Here is a 14,279-nt window from a genome sequence, read left to right as displayed (position 1 = left end):
GGAAAACCAATAAGTGAACAGGTGTCTCGGTCAAGTGCCGAACCCATCTGTTCTCATCTTCTCATCTCCAAAGAGCATATGTGACACATTTGGAATGCTACAAATAAGATAGATTTTTTTATTCATGCAGGTACAGGATCACTGACATCATAGGCAAAGATGAAGGGCTAGGTGTGGAGAATCTGAAAGGGTCGGGGATGATTGCCGGAGAATCCTCTCTGGCTTACGAGGAGATCATCACCATGAATCTGGTGAGACTGAAGTGTCCACTTGTGTACAAAATCCCATCCACGCATGTGGTCGTCTCCTGAGCCTTGAGCTTGTGCGGTGTTTCAAGATCACACAGTGCGGCCCCTCCTTCCTATTTGAAGTCTTAAGGCGGGTGTATTGCCCTGTAGGTGACCTGCCGAGCCATCGGGATTGGCGCATATCTTGTGAGGCTTGGCCAGAGAACCATTCAAGTGGACAACTCTCACATCATCCTCACTGGTGCCGGAGCCCTCAACAAGGTAACGTGAGCCACACTATTAATTATTTGGACTTGCCATCAACACACAGATCATTTATTGCACAGAAAACATAATTTCACTGTATAAAGACAAAAGCAGCTTTTATTGTCTTTTGGTTGGATTTTTCATCCAAAATTTGCAATTGCCATAAATAGAAAAATTTATGTATATGCATTTTGAAATCAATCATAATGATGTGCTGATTTGCTTCTAAGTGATTACAATGAAGCCATCAGTTTAAAAAAAAAAAACACCTATCAGCTGACTATTGAATATTTCTGGTAGTATGGGAAGACTGAGTAAAACTACATTAGTGTGTCATTAAGTTTTAGTGTAAATAAATTCTAAACATAGATTCGGAGGAAGCGAATGTGACCTAAATGGTGTGTGCGCACATCAAAGAATTAAAATTAGAAAAATGTGCAATGATTTCAGGACTTGTTCCAACTCGCTGATCGGGCAATTTTGAGGCTGGTTCCTTCTGCCTTGCTCTGTTCTAGCAGGATTCCCTCTGCAATCGCAGCCACGGTCTCGCCTGCCACTCAAAGTGGAATAATTGAAAGTGAACCATGAAGTTGTATTTGCATAGAAATAGAGTGACATGCCAGGGGCTGCAGTGCAGGACACCCATATCATTTGTTTTTAATCAAAATGAAAAGTTTTGCTGATGCAGATTGTTTTTTCTGCGTGCAGTTGATTGGTATGTGGATGTATGTGTGCATGCTTCGCTGCCTCTTCTTGTCTCGCTTCCCATTCTCTGTCCTTGTCAGTATATTAAGATGACTTCATTTCAAATTAGATGACAGATTGCAACATGACGAATCATGCAAATGGACCAGTGATGGCGTATGTAGCTATTTGCTTGAATCTCAATTGTTTTTAGATGGCCTCACTGTTTAGCTCATTTGTGGGAGCACAACAGAAATAATAGTTAGTGACAAAATCCATAATATGCAGGTGTGGAGCTATGATGATGTATGATCTGGTTGTAATTAATTGTGTTTATTTAAAAATGGCAAAAATCTGAATTTAACCAACAACACAGTACTGGTGAATGTCGATTTCCTCCCCGCTCGTTTATCATGTGGTTTCCTGGCTATTAACTGAAGCTTAATGGAGAGCAGGAGGCTGCCACCCAGAGATCATCATTTCATTAGCTGCTGGAAATCGCTCATATTTTCATGGGGACTGGATAGTAACTACTAGCACAAATGCCCCAGTGAGCTGTTACTACCAGTTGCCCTCTCGTTTTCTTCCTCCCAGTCGCCTCCCTCTGGTCCTCCTCCTATTTCTCCTCCTCTTTCCCTCTGCTGTGGAATCTTAATGAAGGTGGCGATGGCCGGAGGCTCCGGGGTTTTGTGTATGTCAAGGTGACTGCAATGTTTCTTGGGGCTGCCGGCTTTCCTGACAGCTTTAGGAGAGTGCCCTAGATTTGTAGCCAGATACATAACCATTAATGGTAATAAAGAAAGTAAATGATGGCTGAAAAGGTGAGAGCTGAGGGTAGGGATTGAGCTCCTCTCTGATTTTTATGGAACCATGTCAGGGCCCTGCCACCTGTTCTTGGCTGCTTATGAAAATAGGGTGGGCTGGTAGGGAGATTTTATGGCTTCCGGCTGGCATAGGAGCACCGTGAAGATAAAATGAGTTTGGTGGCTTCCAGTCCATCCTCCTACAATAATCGCTACTTTCATTGAATGTAGAAATGATTTACTCGACAACAAAATGCATGTAAAACAGAGAAATAAATACATTTTATTTAAGTCAAATCTGTGTTTAAGGCCACCAAAATCCATGCCCAGAGACATTTACACTGGCAGAAAAAGGGGAAGCTTTATTTTGAAGGACCCCACCCATGTGGGACATCACTTGTGAGATACAGACTCTTAAAACCTTAAAAAATAGGATCCATCCTTTAAATATTATCATATAACACATCACATCATATCATATCATATCATATTGTTGTTGAGTAACAATGATGATGAATTATCATTCACCCCAAAGGAGTAGGGAGCTGTCCCCCCAATGGCTACTGTAGAAGATGTTTCTCTTTGCCTTTTCTAATGTATCGACAAATTAGCTTCTACCTGGTATGTCTGCATCTGTTTGTAATCTCATTGTTCTCATGAGGTAAGCGAACACGTCTTTTTAAGTGTTCCACAACACAGTTTTTGCCTTTGAGATCACACAATGGAGGTTTTCTCAACGATGAATCCACCTTCAGTCAAATTATGCAATTTGCTCTCCTGATGTTTCAGCATAAAAATGACAATTAAAAAGCGGACTCTCTAAGATTCAACAAAAAATGATATGATCTTACTTTTTTCCTGATGATAAATCCTTACTCTTGTCTTTTTGTTTTGTTAGGTGCTGGGCAGAGAGGTGTACACATCAAACAACCAGCTGGGAGGGATTCAGATCATGCACAACAACGGTGTGACGCACTCCACTGTTTGCGACGACTTTGAGGGAGTGTTTGCACTTTTGCAATGGCTGTCCTACATGCCAATGGTAGGATGAAATATCTAATTAAAATCCTTTTTTGAAAATTAATCTATGTATTTTTATGTCAAAATAAAAATTGTTTTTTGTATTGTTTCAGTGTAAATCCAGTCCTGTGCCCATCCTCAATGCCAAGGATCCCATTGATCGCCTCGTAGAGTTTGTTCCCACCAAAGCACCTTATGATCCTCGCTGGATGTTAGCTGGGCGTCCCAGTCAAAGTGAGTGTCAGAGTTAGTTCACACCCTGCATAATCGATTTTCCTTAATCGAATTGGTGACGCTTCAATGTTTGCAAGTTCTCGCTTCACTGTGGATCTGCCTTATGTTTCTCTGAATGCATTTGAAATGTCAGCATCTGGGAGACTTTGACTTTTTTCCGTAATCGGTTACAAATAATAGATTCAATATTCATTGTTGAAGCTTCTGTAATCATTCCTTTGATTATTTAATCTTTTAAGAATTGCCCAAAATCAGTCTAAAAGCATTTCTCTCTTTTAGCTTTGAATTGCGCTTAAAGATTTTGTATTCTCATATACGAGCTAACCTTTGACTGTGAAGAAAGTTCATATGCGGTTTACTCGATTATTCATCAATAACGCTTTATCAGCAGTTTCAAAAAGTCATACCCACGTCTTTATCGTGTTATTTAAAGTAAATATAAAGATTTATTATCGCAGCCTGATATCCCAAGAGTTAAAGGTTGCAGTAATTCATTACAAGGGAGAGGCTATTAAGAAACTAAGAAACAGTGAAGCCTAACATCATGGCGCTGAAGGCAAGATCAGCACCAGAATTGATGCAGCGTGTTTTACACTGCAGGTCAGGACTGAGCAGGTTCCCCATCAGTGTAATTACAGCTCGGGATGGCAAAGAGTTCGGGGGACCGCTCGGGAAGCCAGTCAACATCTCTGGTAGTGATGAGTGGCGAGGCTTAATTGAACGGTAACCTCGTAGACTGGGCATGTTTCTCAGAGTGTGCAAGCAGAAAAAGAGCTGAGCAAGCCTGCTTATACAGCCATCCATCATGCTCGCTGCCAAGAATACAGAGACCACACCGCGCAAAGAGGAATGCCAGGGATTTAGAAAATGGCACTGGAAGAGAGTATTTTCTGAAAAGAGACTGAGCTGCATTTTTAATTTGCAGTAATTACTTCTCTTCCCCCGCTTTTTTTTTTTATTTCTCTCTTCACTCGCTTTCTGACAACTGTGCCTTGTCTTTCTCCATAAAAGCTCCAAAGGGCTCCTGGCAGAATGGTTTCTTTGACCATGGCTCTTTCATGGAGATTATGCAGCCGTGGGCTCAGAGTGTGGTGGTGGGAAGAGCCAGGTAAGACCACAGATCTCCTCTCTCTCTTATCTACTTCCCGAAAACCTTACAAAACTGCAAATTATAATTCATAATGATGTAAAATCTAATTCTGACAACCCCGGATTATGTAAAGCATCAGACCTCTGATATCTGACACACTCAATGGGGGTGCTGTGGGTCAGGCTGGGAACCACCGACATAGATCATCTTCACATCCTGTGGTATAGTGGAGAGATATTGTTATCTGTGATATATGGCCTCTTTATACAGACTCGGTGGGATCCCTACCGGAGTGGTTGCTGTTGAAACCAGGTCAGTGGAGCTGTCGATCCCAGCTGATCCAGCCAATTTGGACTCAGAAGCAAAGGTATGTGAAACTTCAAGTAGTTATTTAAGGGAAAACAGTCACAAGTTTCAAGATATTTATTGACACAGAGGCTATATTGTTGTATTTTATTTAATTTTTTCTGTAGATCATTCAGCAGGCCGGACAGGTCTGGTTCCCAGACTCAGCTTTCAAAACAGCCCAGGCCATTAAGGACCTGAACCGAGAGGGCTTACCCCTCATAGTGTTCGCCAACTGGAGGGGCTTTTCTGGAGGAATGAAAGGTAACTCTGCTTTCACAGCAGTCAGTGTTGGATTTGAATCTGTTATTTGTCTCATGCTGTCCTGTCTTTTTTTTTTTTTTAAGATATGTATGACCAGGTGTTGAAGTTTGGAGCCTACATCGTGGACGGCCTGAGGGAGTACAAACAGCCAGTTCTGGTTTATATCCCACCTCAGGCTGAGCTGAGAGGGGGCTCCTGGGTGGTGATAGATCCCACCATCAACCCCCGTCACATGGAGATGTACGCTGACAAGGACAGCAGGTGAGTCTGACAGGAAAAAAAAAAAAGAGCACCGGGTGTCATTTTTATTAAACGACCCTTTGTTCATCTAAATCACTGCCGTCTCCAGAGGTGGCGTGTTGGAGCCTGAAGGAACAGTGGAGATCAAGTTTCGGCGAAAGGACCTGGTGAAGACTATGAGAAGAGTGGATCCGGTTTATACGAGCTTGGCTGAACGACTGGGTGAGCCCTGTGCTTCAATTCTAATTATAGCCCTTTACGGGTGTCTACGTCCCCCTTGGCCTCATCCTCGTTTTAGTGAGGAGCATTATATCAGGTGTGTGAGCGCTCACTGTCTTTCTTTATTTGGTGTTGATTGTGTCGTCTTTGCTGCGCTCCCTGGGGAGACGTGTCAATCAGAGCCTGCTCAGATCAATCACCAGCTCTCCTGCATCTCCTGTGCAGACTATTGATTTTCCTTTGGCCCAGTGCTGCACTGGCTTGGTGCTTTGGGCAAACTGGTGGAATGGAAGGTTTACTGTGGAGCGTTTTAGAGCTTACAGATTGGAATTGAAAGAAATCACTCTTTGCTGACAGCAGCAAGGGGTTTGGGGGAGCGCCAGGAACCAATTCTCGGCCACATTCTCTTGTTGAATCTAAAATGATGGTAATGGCAACATAAGGACGGGGCTACATACCAGATGAGAAGATGATTATCTGTGAAATGTGGCTGCCAATCAATATTTCAAAATTCCAACAGGAACTCCGGAGCTGAGCCCTGCTGATCGCAAAGAGCTGGAAACCAAGCTGAAGGAACGAGAGGAGTTTCTGTTGCCCATCTACCATCAGGTGGCTGTGCAGTTTGCGGACCTCCACGACACGCCAGGTCGCATGCAAGAGAAAGGCGTAATCACGGTGAGAACCCGCACGCGTCGCGGTATGAATGTGCAGGATTGGAATAACCTAAAAAAAGCCCACGGGGGAGTATCAGTCTGACTGCCATGCACCTGCCTAGTGAATAATGTTTGGTCCCATCGGGCTGCAAGACTCGTCCTCATAATTATCTTCTGATGACCCTGCTCCATCACCTTAGCAACTACAGAGCCGCCTGGGGCAGGCCCCATCTCATTCTGCGCCCTCATGGCCCCATCTTTCTCTCTCTCACACACACACACGCACGCACGCACGCACGCACGCACACACACGCTTTGCTCACATGACCAGAAGGGCATTTCACAGATGGATAGGTGTTAGGGGTTGGGTTTTTTTTTTTGTGGGTTTTTTGTACACACAGTATGCACTGCAGAGGATTGCTGACTGGACTAGTATTCATGCTCGCCCCAAGTTCTCCACCAGGAAAGTCTTTATTAGTAAGCTTCAGAAAGACACACTTAAAGCTTAATTTTTAAGTGTTCAGTTTATTTAATCCGGTGGTTTTCCAAAAAATTATGATTTAAAAAAAAAAAAAAAAGATATATTTAAACTATCGTACAACAGAATTTTGTCCCAAGTATAACATGCTCAAGATAAAAAATTTAAAGAAACGACACTTATGTTAACCCATAAGTGTAACAATTACAACTCTGGCCGTCTATATGTAAACAAAACTGAGTAGCGTGAGTAAAGTTATGCTTTTACGTCTTTATGGATCCCATCAGCCAAATATAATAACATATTGTAGCAAGAAAAACATTCAACAACTGATTCTGAGGTCAAGTTAAACAGATGTAGCGTACATTCATTGTTTCCTCATCTGTTCTGTCAAACCTTTACTTTGTAGAAGTGGTTTGACTGATCGGCACTTGTACTTGAAAGACATTTGCTCTTTTTTCATAGCAGCTGCTTGTCTTTTGCCTTACTCAGGATATCCTGGAGTGGCAGACATCCCGGCTCTTCTTCTACTGGCGTCTGCGCCGGCTGCTGCTGGAGGAAACGGTGAAGAGGAAAATCCAAGCGGCCAACAGCGAGCTGACTGATGGCCAGATCCAGGCAATGCTGCGCCGCTGGTTTGTGGAGGCCGAGGGGGCCGTGAAGGTAAAAAGTCTAGGGAAGCTCTGAAGCGTCACCCTGTGTGTTATTTGACATATACAATTCGAGTGGTATGAAAATATAGAGTCATAGAGTTCTGCAAAAAAAAATATAAGCAAGTGACATATACAGTAACTGCTCTGAGATGTTTCCTGGTAAAAAAAAAAAAAAAAGTCTCCAGTGTAGTCAATCTGTCCTCACACAGATCAACTGCCACCTATCGCCACTCTCTGCTCCTCCCACATTCTTGTTGCCATTCACAGCATTCAGAGTAGCATTTTAAAGCCTATTGAAAAGCTTGTGAACAACATCAAGCACCTGTAGCTAGCTTGTCGTCTCCCTGATGATTGCACACACTCAACCTCTGCCTGGCTCAGTCACATGTCTTCATACCATTATGTAAAAACTCATCTGCATAATATTATAAGTCTTTTTCCCAGAAAAATTAAAACCTGTCTTCTTCACTGAAACAGCGAAAGTAGGCTTTCTAATGTTCGAGAAAAAAAACAGAAAATGTGAATAAAGTTATTTAGTTGCATCATGTTTTTTTTATCCCTTTATTTCTCACCTCATAATGAGACTTGATGAAGGTTAAATGGCGTAAACTGCTATAGGTGTAATTGTCTGTGTCTCTCAAGGAATAAAGATCATGGGCAGACAGAGGGTGGTTTTATGCACATCGTAATGCTTGACAACATATGAAATAAGTTAACAGATTATTAAGTAACGTAAGTGAAAGTGATTGTCTGTAAATCATTTCAAATATTTAGCTTTTCTAAATCGTCTGAGATTACAGTCTTCACTTGAAGGCACAAATACTGTTTTCGCTTTATCACATTTTATCCTTTAATTTAGTCTTTGATAGTTTAGCCACTCGTATCCAAGGTTGATATCAATTTTTTGGGGGGGCTCAGAAAGCGAGTTAGGTTTAATAGGTGGCTTCTCTTACATGCCAGGATCACTTGACTAATTCCAAACTGATATCTGACTTGCGCTTGTTCCAGAGAGGCGTGGAGATGCACTAAAGTAAACACACTATTAGCCTCTAGCCCTGGGAATGATTACAGAGGTTGTTTTCTTTTTTTTAATCCTGAAACTCCTATCCCTCGTCCACAAGGTGTACCAGATAAAGAAGTAGTAAGCTGTTCTGTTAAATCATTGTGATTAAAAGCAGATGGACTGATTACAGGTAGGTAACAAAAATAAACATCCTCCGAGATGCATCAACGTGGTTTCTCGGTGAACCCGGTACCGGAGCTCCAAGGAGCAGCCGGAGGGGTGACGGGAGCCAGCTCAGTGCCGGAGATCTCTTAAGAAGCGGCCCTCTTGTTAGCTAATACATTTCCCCAATCAGGACTGGCCGTCTTAAGCCACAATTAATCACAGCCCTGGCACGTGCTGATAGTAGAGCAACATGCTGTTTCTTAATTAAAAGCAAACAGATTAAAAATGATTAATAAGGGCATTAAATGTTCTTGCGGACCTCAAGCAGGACTGTTCATAGAAAGGCAGGAGCCCATTAAACCTCTCTACCCCCAAATCTGTGCTAAGCCCTCCAGCTTGGCTTTGTTTGGGATCAAAAATGCCAGCACTCATGAATACTAATTTTCCTATCAGGTGCAGTCAACAAAGTGTCAGGCCCTCACTTTGTGCCCGTCCATCTCGTTTGTTCTTACTCATTTGTATTTTGTCGGGACATTATATATTTCATCTGCTTGCAAACTGTATACATCGTTTTCCTCGTGGGGCTTTTAATTCAGCCACAATGAGATTCGTTTTGACACATTTCAGTTCAAAATAATTCATCTTTCCATTTTTTGTGACGCAGGCCTATCTGTGGGATAACAATGAGGAAGTGGTGGCATGGCTGGAGAGGCAACTGGCTGAAGAAGAAGGCGCGAGGTCCGTCGTCGACGAGAACATCAAGTATATCTGCAGAGATCACATCCTCAAGCAAATTCGCAGGTGAATGTCTTTGATGATGCAGAGTAGTGATGTGGAGAATGAAACCAGTGGTTTTTAACTTGGTCAGGAGGTTTTCAGGGTGACCACACGCAAAGCCTGAACCACTCTCTATCTCTTTTGCAAAGTACAATTTTTTGTGTCGAATTCCTGATCGTTTTTTTTCATAGAACAGCTGATAAGTGGTAAAAAAAAAAAAATTATAATTCTTACGCTCGGTAGATGTTTTTATTTTAAATTCATGTGGAAATTGCTTGATTATAGTTTGCATCTATTTTAAATGTGACAATTGTGTTTTTTGTGGGAATGTGTGTTTTAACAACATAATTGATAGTTTTATCCACGACATTTTGCTTTTTATGATGATTTCTTTAATTTAATATAAAAAAACAAGTTGTGCCAGATTTGCCCTGTTTCTTCTCGGGACTCCGCCCCCCCCCCAAAAGGAGAACCACACTCTTTGAACACATTCATTGTTAAATGTCTTTATCTCCACCCACCTGTGTGATTGACAAGCCCATTTTTTTTTTTTTTTTTTATCTATTTCCAGCCTTGTGCAAGCAAATCCTGAGGTTGCCATGGATTCCATTGTGCACATGACCCAGCACATCTCGCCTACCCAGAGAACCGAAGTGGTTCGCATCCTGTCCACGATGGAGACATCGGCCTCAACCTAGCTGGTGAGCCTGGCCGGAGCACAGGCTCCAGCCACCGCCGCAGCCAAGGGAGCCTCGGTTCAGCCAGATCGGCTCCCGCCGGGCTGCTGACTGAAGCTGGAGGAGCCAACATGATGGGTACTTGGCCGCCGCCAGGTTACTGATGAATCGTTGGCAATGATTCACATAGCAAGACTTTAGTTGACTGACATTGACTTCTGACATTTTGTAAATTCTTACGAGTGTGCTAGCATTTAGATGAATCCATGTGTTTTGTATGAAAGTGCAATTAAAGAAAACTACCATTTAGAAACGCGTAGTGACTAATATTTAATAGATGTGGAGTTTGCACAGTTTGGCCCACGAGGATGGTTCCTGCTCCCTTGCTTATCAGTGGCCGCTGTCCTGTCGACTCCAGAGTGTGCACAGCAGCCATTTGTCCTGCGAGAGCACACCTTGGTTTGTGACATATGCTTGTTAAGATATCACAAGTGTTTTGATGACCAGCTCGACAATGACAACACTTGGCAGGAGGAATTAGCCAGGACGGGGGTTTTACACTCTTAAGTAAGGAGCACTTAGTTACTGAACAAAGACAGGGAGCGCCGTAACAGATTTGGACAGGGGAGCCTAGCAGGGGGCCGGGGACAGGGTCCCTTTTAGACCCCGAACGTTCCGCGGTTCCCCCGCGGCGAGCAATGGGCAAGCTCGCCTCACAACAAAACCACAGCTGTCCCTTCTGTTCTCGGCCACACAGTACATGCTGCTTTCGGAGCACTTTAGTGCTGCTCACTGTTAAATTGCATCCAGACTCAAACCCGCACACGTCTCACTCGTTGTATCGAACATACAAACATGCGCTGCAATAATGCACACAGATGATAATAGTTCACATGAGAATTGATAACGGTACGACAGACCGAGTAAATAACAGCATGATGTTAGTTGTTTGGACACCTGACAGTTAATTTTCTAACCAAAGAAAAGATGTTTTGATTGAAAGTAGTTGGCCAAATAATCAAATGTATGTCTGAAAGAACAAAAGGCCACTGTACACTGAATTTTACATGTTACACGTTGGATAAAATGCCTAATTTTCTTCTGTGAACACAATTTCTTTTTGAAATTTATATGTCATGTAAATGAATTGTTACTGATTTTGAATATAGTTTTTTTTTGACGAGCGTTACTTCTCTGCTTGAGTATGTCACCTGCACACAGGCCCGTAATGAAAACTGTACAATAACAATAAAGAGTAGATATTAATAGGAAAAAAGAAAAGAAGAAGCTGTGTAATATTTGAATTCAGGCCTTCATATCATTGTGTCATGCTCTGCTGAAAACCCGTTCGCAACGTGAAGTGGCTTCAGTGCCGTGCCTTTTTGTTGACACGCCATTCAGTTGCTTCATAAGCAACTCGATGTTTCCTGTTCCGTGCAAGAATGGAGGAGACTTTCCAATGATGAGCTCCAAATGTTTCTGCAGATTCAATAAAGCTGACTTACTTCAAAGTGTCTGTGGTGAAACTTCAAAATCTCTGCGTTCTGCTTAAATGGGAGGAAAATCTGTTTTTAACAAAAACTCAAGTTTCCAGGAATTTGCACACCCTAATTTAATTTGTCAATTTTTTTTACGTATTGATGATCCTGGGGACAGATAATCACATCACTGGAAGCCTCATTAATTTCAACCGTCAGAACAAAGTCTATTACTCCGGAGAGACGTTTTCTGATTACTTGAAAATGATAGTCTTCCCATTCCTCAATCCACAAATGATTAACGTGGCATTTATTTTCTTGCTGGCTTTCAAACTTCAACAGTATTAAGCGGGATGAAGGAGATCAAGCAAATATTGAGGGATCTTCCTTATCCTTTTCCTTTTATTATTATTTTGTCTCATTCTTTCATATCATCCCCTCGGCTCTGTCAACTCTATTACCGTCCTACCAACAAATATGTAAGACAAATTGAGTTGCATGCACCCAATACCCACCACAATTATAGAAGGCCCAATAAGAAAATGAGTCATTTAGCAGCATAATTGGAAATGTGCCTTGCTTGGTCTCTCCGGTCTCCCACAGGGTTTTGCTCATTTGTGGTGACATGCTAGGCTGGCTAATTCTGCCTTTAAACACTGACAAACTGCAGAATCAGGTTGCTCCTCAACAGAGTTGTTCCGTTTACTGAAAATTTGTACTCAGTTTGCAGTTACTTCTCAAGAAAAGTGGGGAAGTTACTTTGGAAAATGGTTACTGCTATTTATGTATCTCATTCAGTTGGGATGGTTTCATGCTGTGCAAGTATTTGTCATCAATATTGCAGTTCTGGCCACTGGAATGAACACTAAAGGGGAGCAGGACCGAGAGAGACGGTAACCGCTGTCATCTACAAGCTCAGAAAGCTCACTCACTGTTGATAAGTTAATAATGGTTCTAAGTTACTGCCACAGGTAAAAAGTATAGGGTGATAATTTCAACATGCTAAAAGTATGCCTCCTCTGTATTCAGTTATATGATATTTAGGATGCTCATAAATTACTCAACATGCTTTATGTCTAAAATAATCCTATAGGAAATTAAACAGAAGTTTGCGAAAGCGTTGTGTTGAGTTACTTTATTTACTTGTCTGGTAAAACTTGGAAAAAGAGCTGTTATATTGTTGTATGTATTTGTCCTGAACAAAAACAAGCACAACAGTATTTATATAATTTTTTAATTAAACAAATGTTGAACTTCAAGTACAATTGAGGGTATTAATGTGAGCAATACAACAGCAGGCTCACACACATACACACTAAATATCTGCGCTTTGATCTTTGGTTTTGTGTTTTTCTGTGTCTGCGAGCACTGAGGTCTCCTGCACCTTCATGAAACACAGAAACATAAGTGCAAACTTTGCAAATATTGCACTGATCCTCCAATAGACTGGGCATCATGTTCTCTCTGGTTGTGGATCTATAGAGTCGCCAAACAAAGTATAACTGTACTGTACTGTGCAAAGGGACGACCAAGTGGAAAAACAACAAAAACTGGACAAAAGAGGATGTTTGATCACAGTAATGCACATTCATTTCCAGAATGGGAGGATATGGAGAATTGCCTTATGATTTAGTACAAGCTGTGGATATGATGCACTGATTTATATTAAAATATACGTAGCCATGTCAATACTCTTCAGGTGTTTTTATGACTGTTTGCTGGTCACAATAAGCCAAGATGTAAAATACAGAAAGAAACAGGCAATTTCCATTTATTTTCTAGCTCCAAGGCTCTTGTGATTGCGGGTTGGAGGCAGAGCTGTGATAGAAACAGAGGGAACAGCAAGAAATATTAATGGAAAAAAAAGGGGGAGAAAATCAGAGTCTGTGATGAGACTGAAATGGAGGAATTAAGATAGCGCAGAGGGGAGACTCAATCATGCATCTGAGGCAACCATAATTCCACATTCACGCGTCTCAATGACTTGACAGCACTTGAGAGACAATGCCTGTGACCCAGTTGCAGGATTCCAATTAGCAGGGTGTATGCAACAGTTGAGATGAAAAGAGAACAGGGTCTTTACAGAGCCCCAGGGCTGTCTGATTACTGCCTGAAAACAAGAGTCTTTTGCCCATGACAAAGAGTGGAGCGACACAGAGGGAGTGCCAGGCCCCAGCTGTTCTCCCGCGCTCTCTTCAGGCTGAGGATTTTGAAGAGCTCATCTCATCTGTGCCCGTCTGCCTTTTTACATTTCAACCCGATCTGCAAGTGCATCGCAGCCCGGTCACACTAAGATGCTTTTCAGACATGTCTCATGAGTTGAGGACTTGGTCCTTTTTTTTTTTTCCCCCTGCAAAGTGAACTCTGGGCCACGACACTGCTTTTCGTACCTCAGGTCACACTGTGGATGCTTCTTTCTCTATTAAATTTTTTTTTAAACATCTTTATTGCCTCATTTTGCCTCTACAAATGCCTAAAATCTCAAAATATTCAAATTTGTTAAAACAAAAAAATCCAGCCATTATTATTTTAAACTGGAGAAATAATATAGATAGAATAATATTTTTAATAGATGGTCAGTTTGTTTTTTTCAGTTGGGCTAAATTACAATAATAATCTATCAAATGTAAATATTTAATTGAACATGAATGTCCATATTATATCACCTGGCAATGGAGATGAGAATGTCAGCTACGACATCGCTGTGTGACCATGGATGCTGCAAATGGAAAAAAGAATATGAAATATTCAAATTGTCCCCCAAAATATTAATCCACTGATTAGTCACAAATCAGTGAATTTATTTATTAACTTGAGCAAGACAAGACATATGCCGAGTTGAAGCATCACCTGACTGGAGAATGGAGAAAAGGTTGTGGGTTTGATAATAAATTACCTGGAGCTGCGGATGTGTGTGTTTGAGACCTGCCTAAGGTGCCATTGCTCATTAAATGCTGGGATTGGCTCCAGCAACCCTGAACAGGATAAAGTGACATGATATG

At 41.8% G+C, this 14,279-nt stretch overlaps 1 protein-coding gene across 4 annotated transcripts in view; it reads left to right on the top strand.

Annotated features, from left to right (window-relative positions):
* Positions 1-10,983, top strand: part of acaca (acetyl-CoA carboxylase alpha) — a 34,162-nt gene extending 23,179 nt beyond the window's left edge. For all 4 annotated transcript variants that reach the window (XM_080508560.1, XM_080508561.1, XM_080508559.1 and 1 more), the window contains 13 exons: positions 131-251; positions 399-509; positions 2,880-3,023; positions 3,115-3,235; positions 4,247-4,343; positions 4,596-4,692; positions 4,799-4,934; positions 5,018-5,195; positions 5,284-5,396; positions 5,914-6,068; positions 7,017-7,187; positions 9,010-9,146; positions 9,694-10,983. In XM_080508560.1, the coding sequence (XP_080364686.1) occupies positions 131-251; positions 399-509; positions 2,880-3,023; positions 3,115-3,235; positions 4,247-4,343; positions 4,596-4,692; positions 4,799-4,934; positions 5,018-5,195; positions 5,284-5,396; positions 5,914-6,068; positions 7,017-7,187; positions 9,010-9,146; positions 9,694-9,820 (1,708 nt within the window). In that variant the 3' untranslated portion in view covers positions 9,821-10,983. The remainder of the gene's footprint in view (positions 1-130; positions 252-398; positions 510-2,879; positions 3,024-3,114; positions 3,236-4,246; positions 4,344-4,595; positions 4,693-4,798; positions 4,935-5,017; positions 5,196-5,283; positions 5,397-5,913; positions 6,069-7,016; positions 7,188-9,009; positions 9,147-9,693) is intronic.
* The last annotated feature ends 3,296 nt before the right edge of the window (positions 10,984-14,279 follow it).

This window comes from Blennius ocellaris (genome assembly GCF_963422515.1).
Source record: "Blennius ocellaris genome assembly, chromosome: 14".
Taxonomy (NCBI): Eukaryota; Metazoa; Chordata; class Actinopteri; order Blenniiformes; family Blenniidae; genus Blennius; species Blennius ocellaris.
The sequence above is the reverse complement of the archived record's forward strand: the minus strand, read 5'-3'. Positions and strand labels throughout refer to the sequence as shown.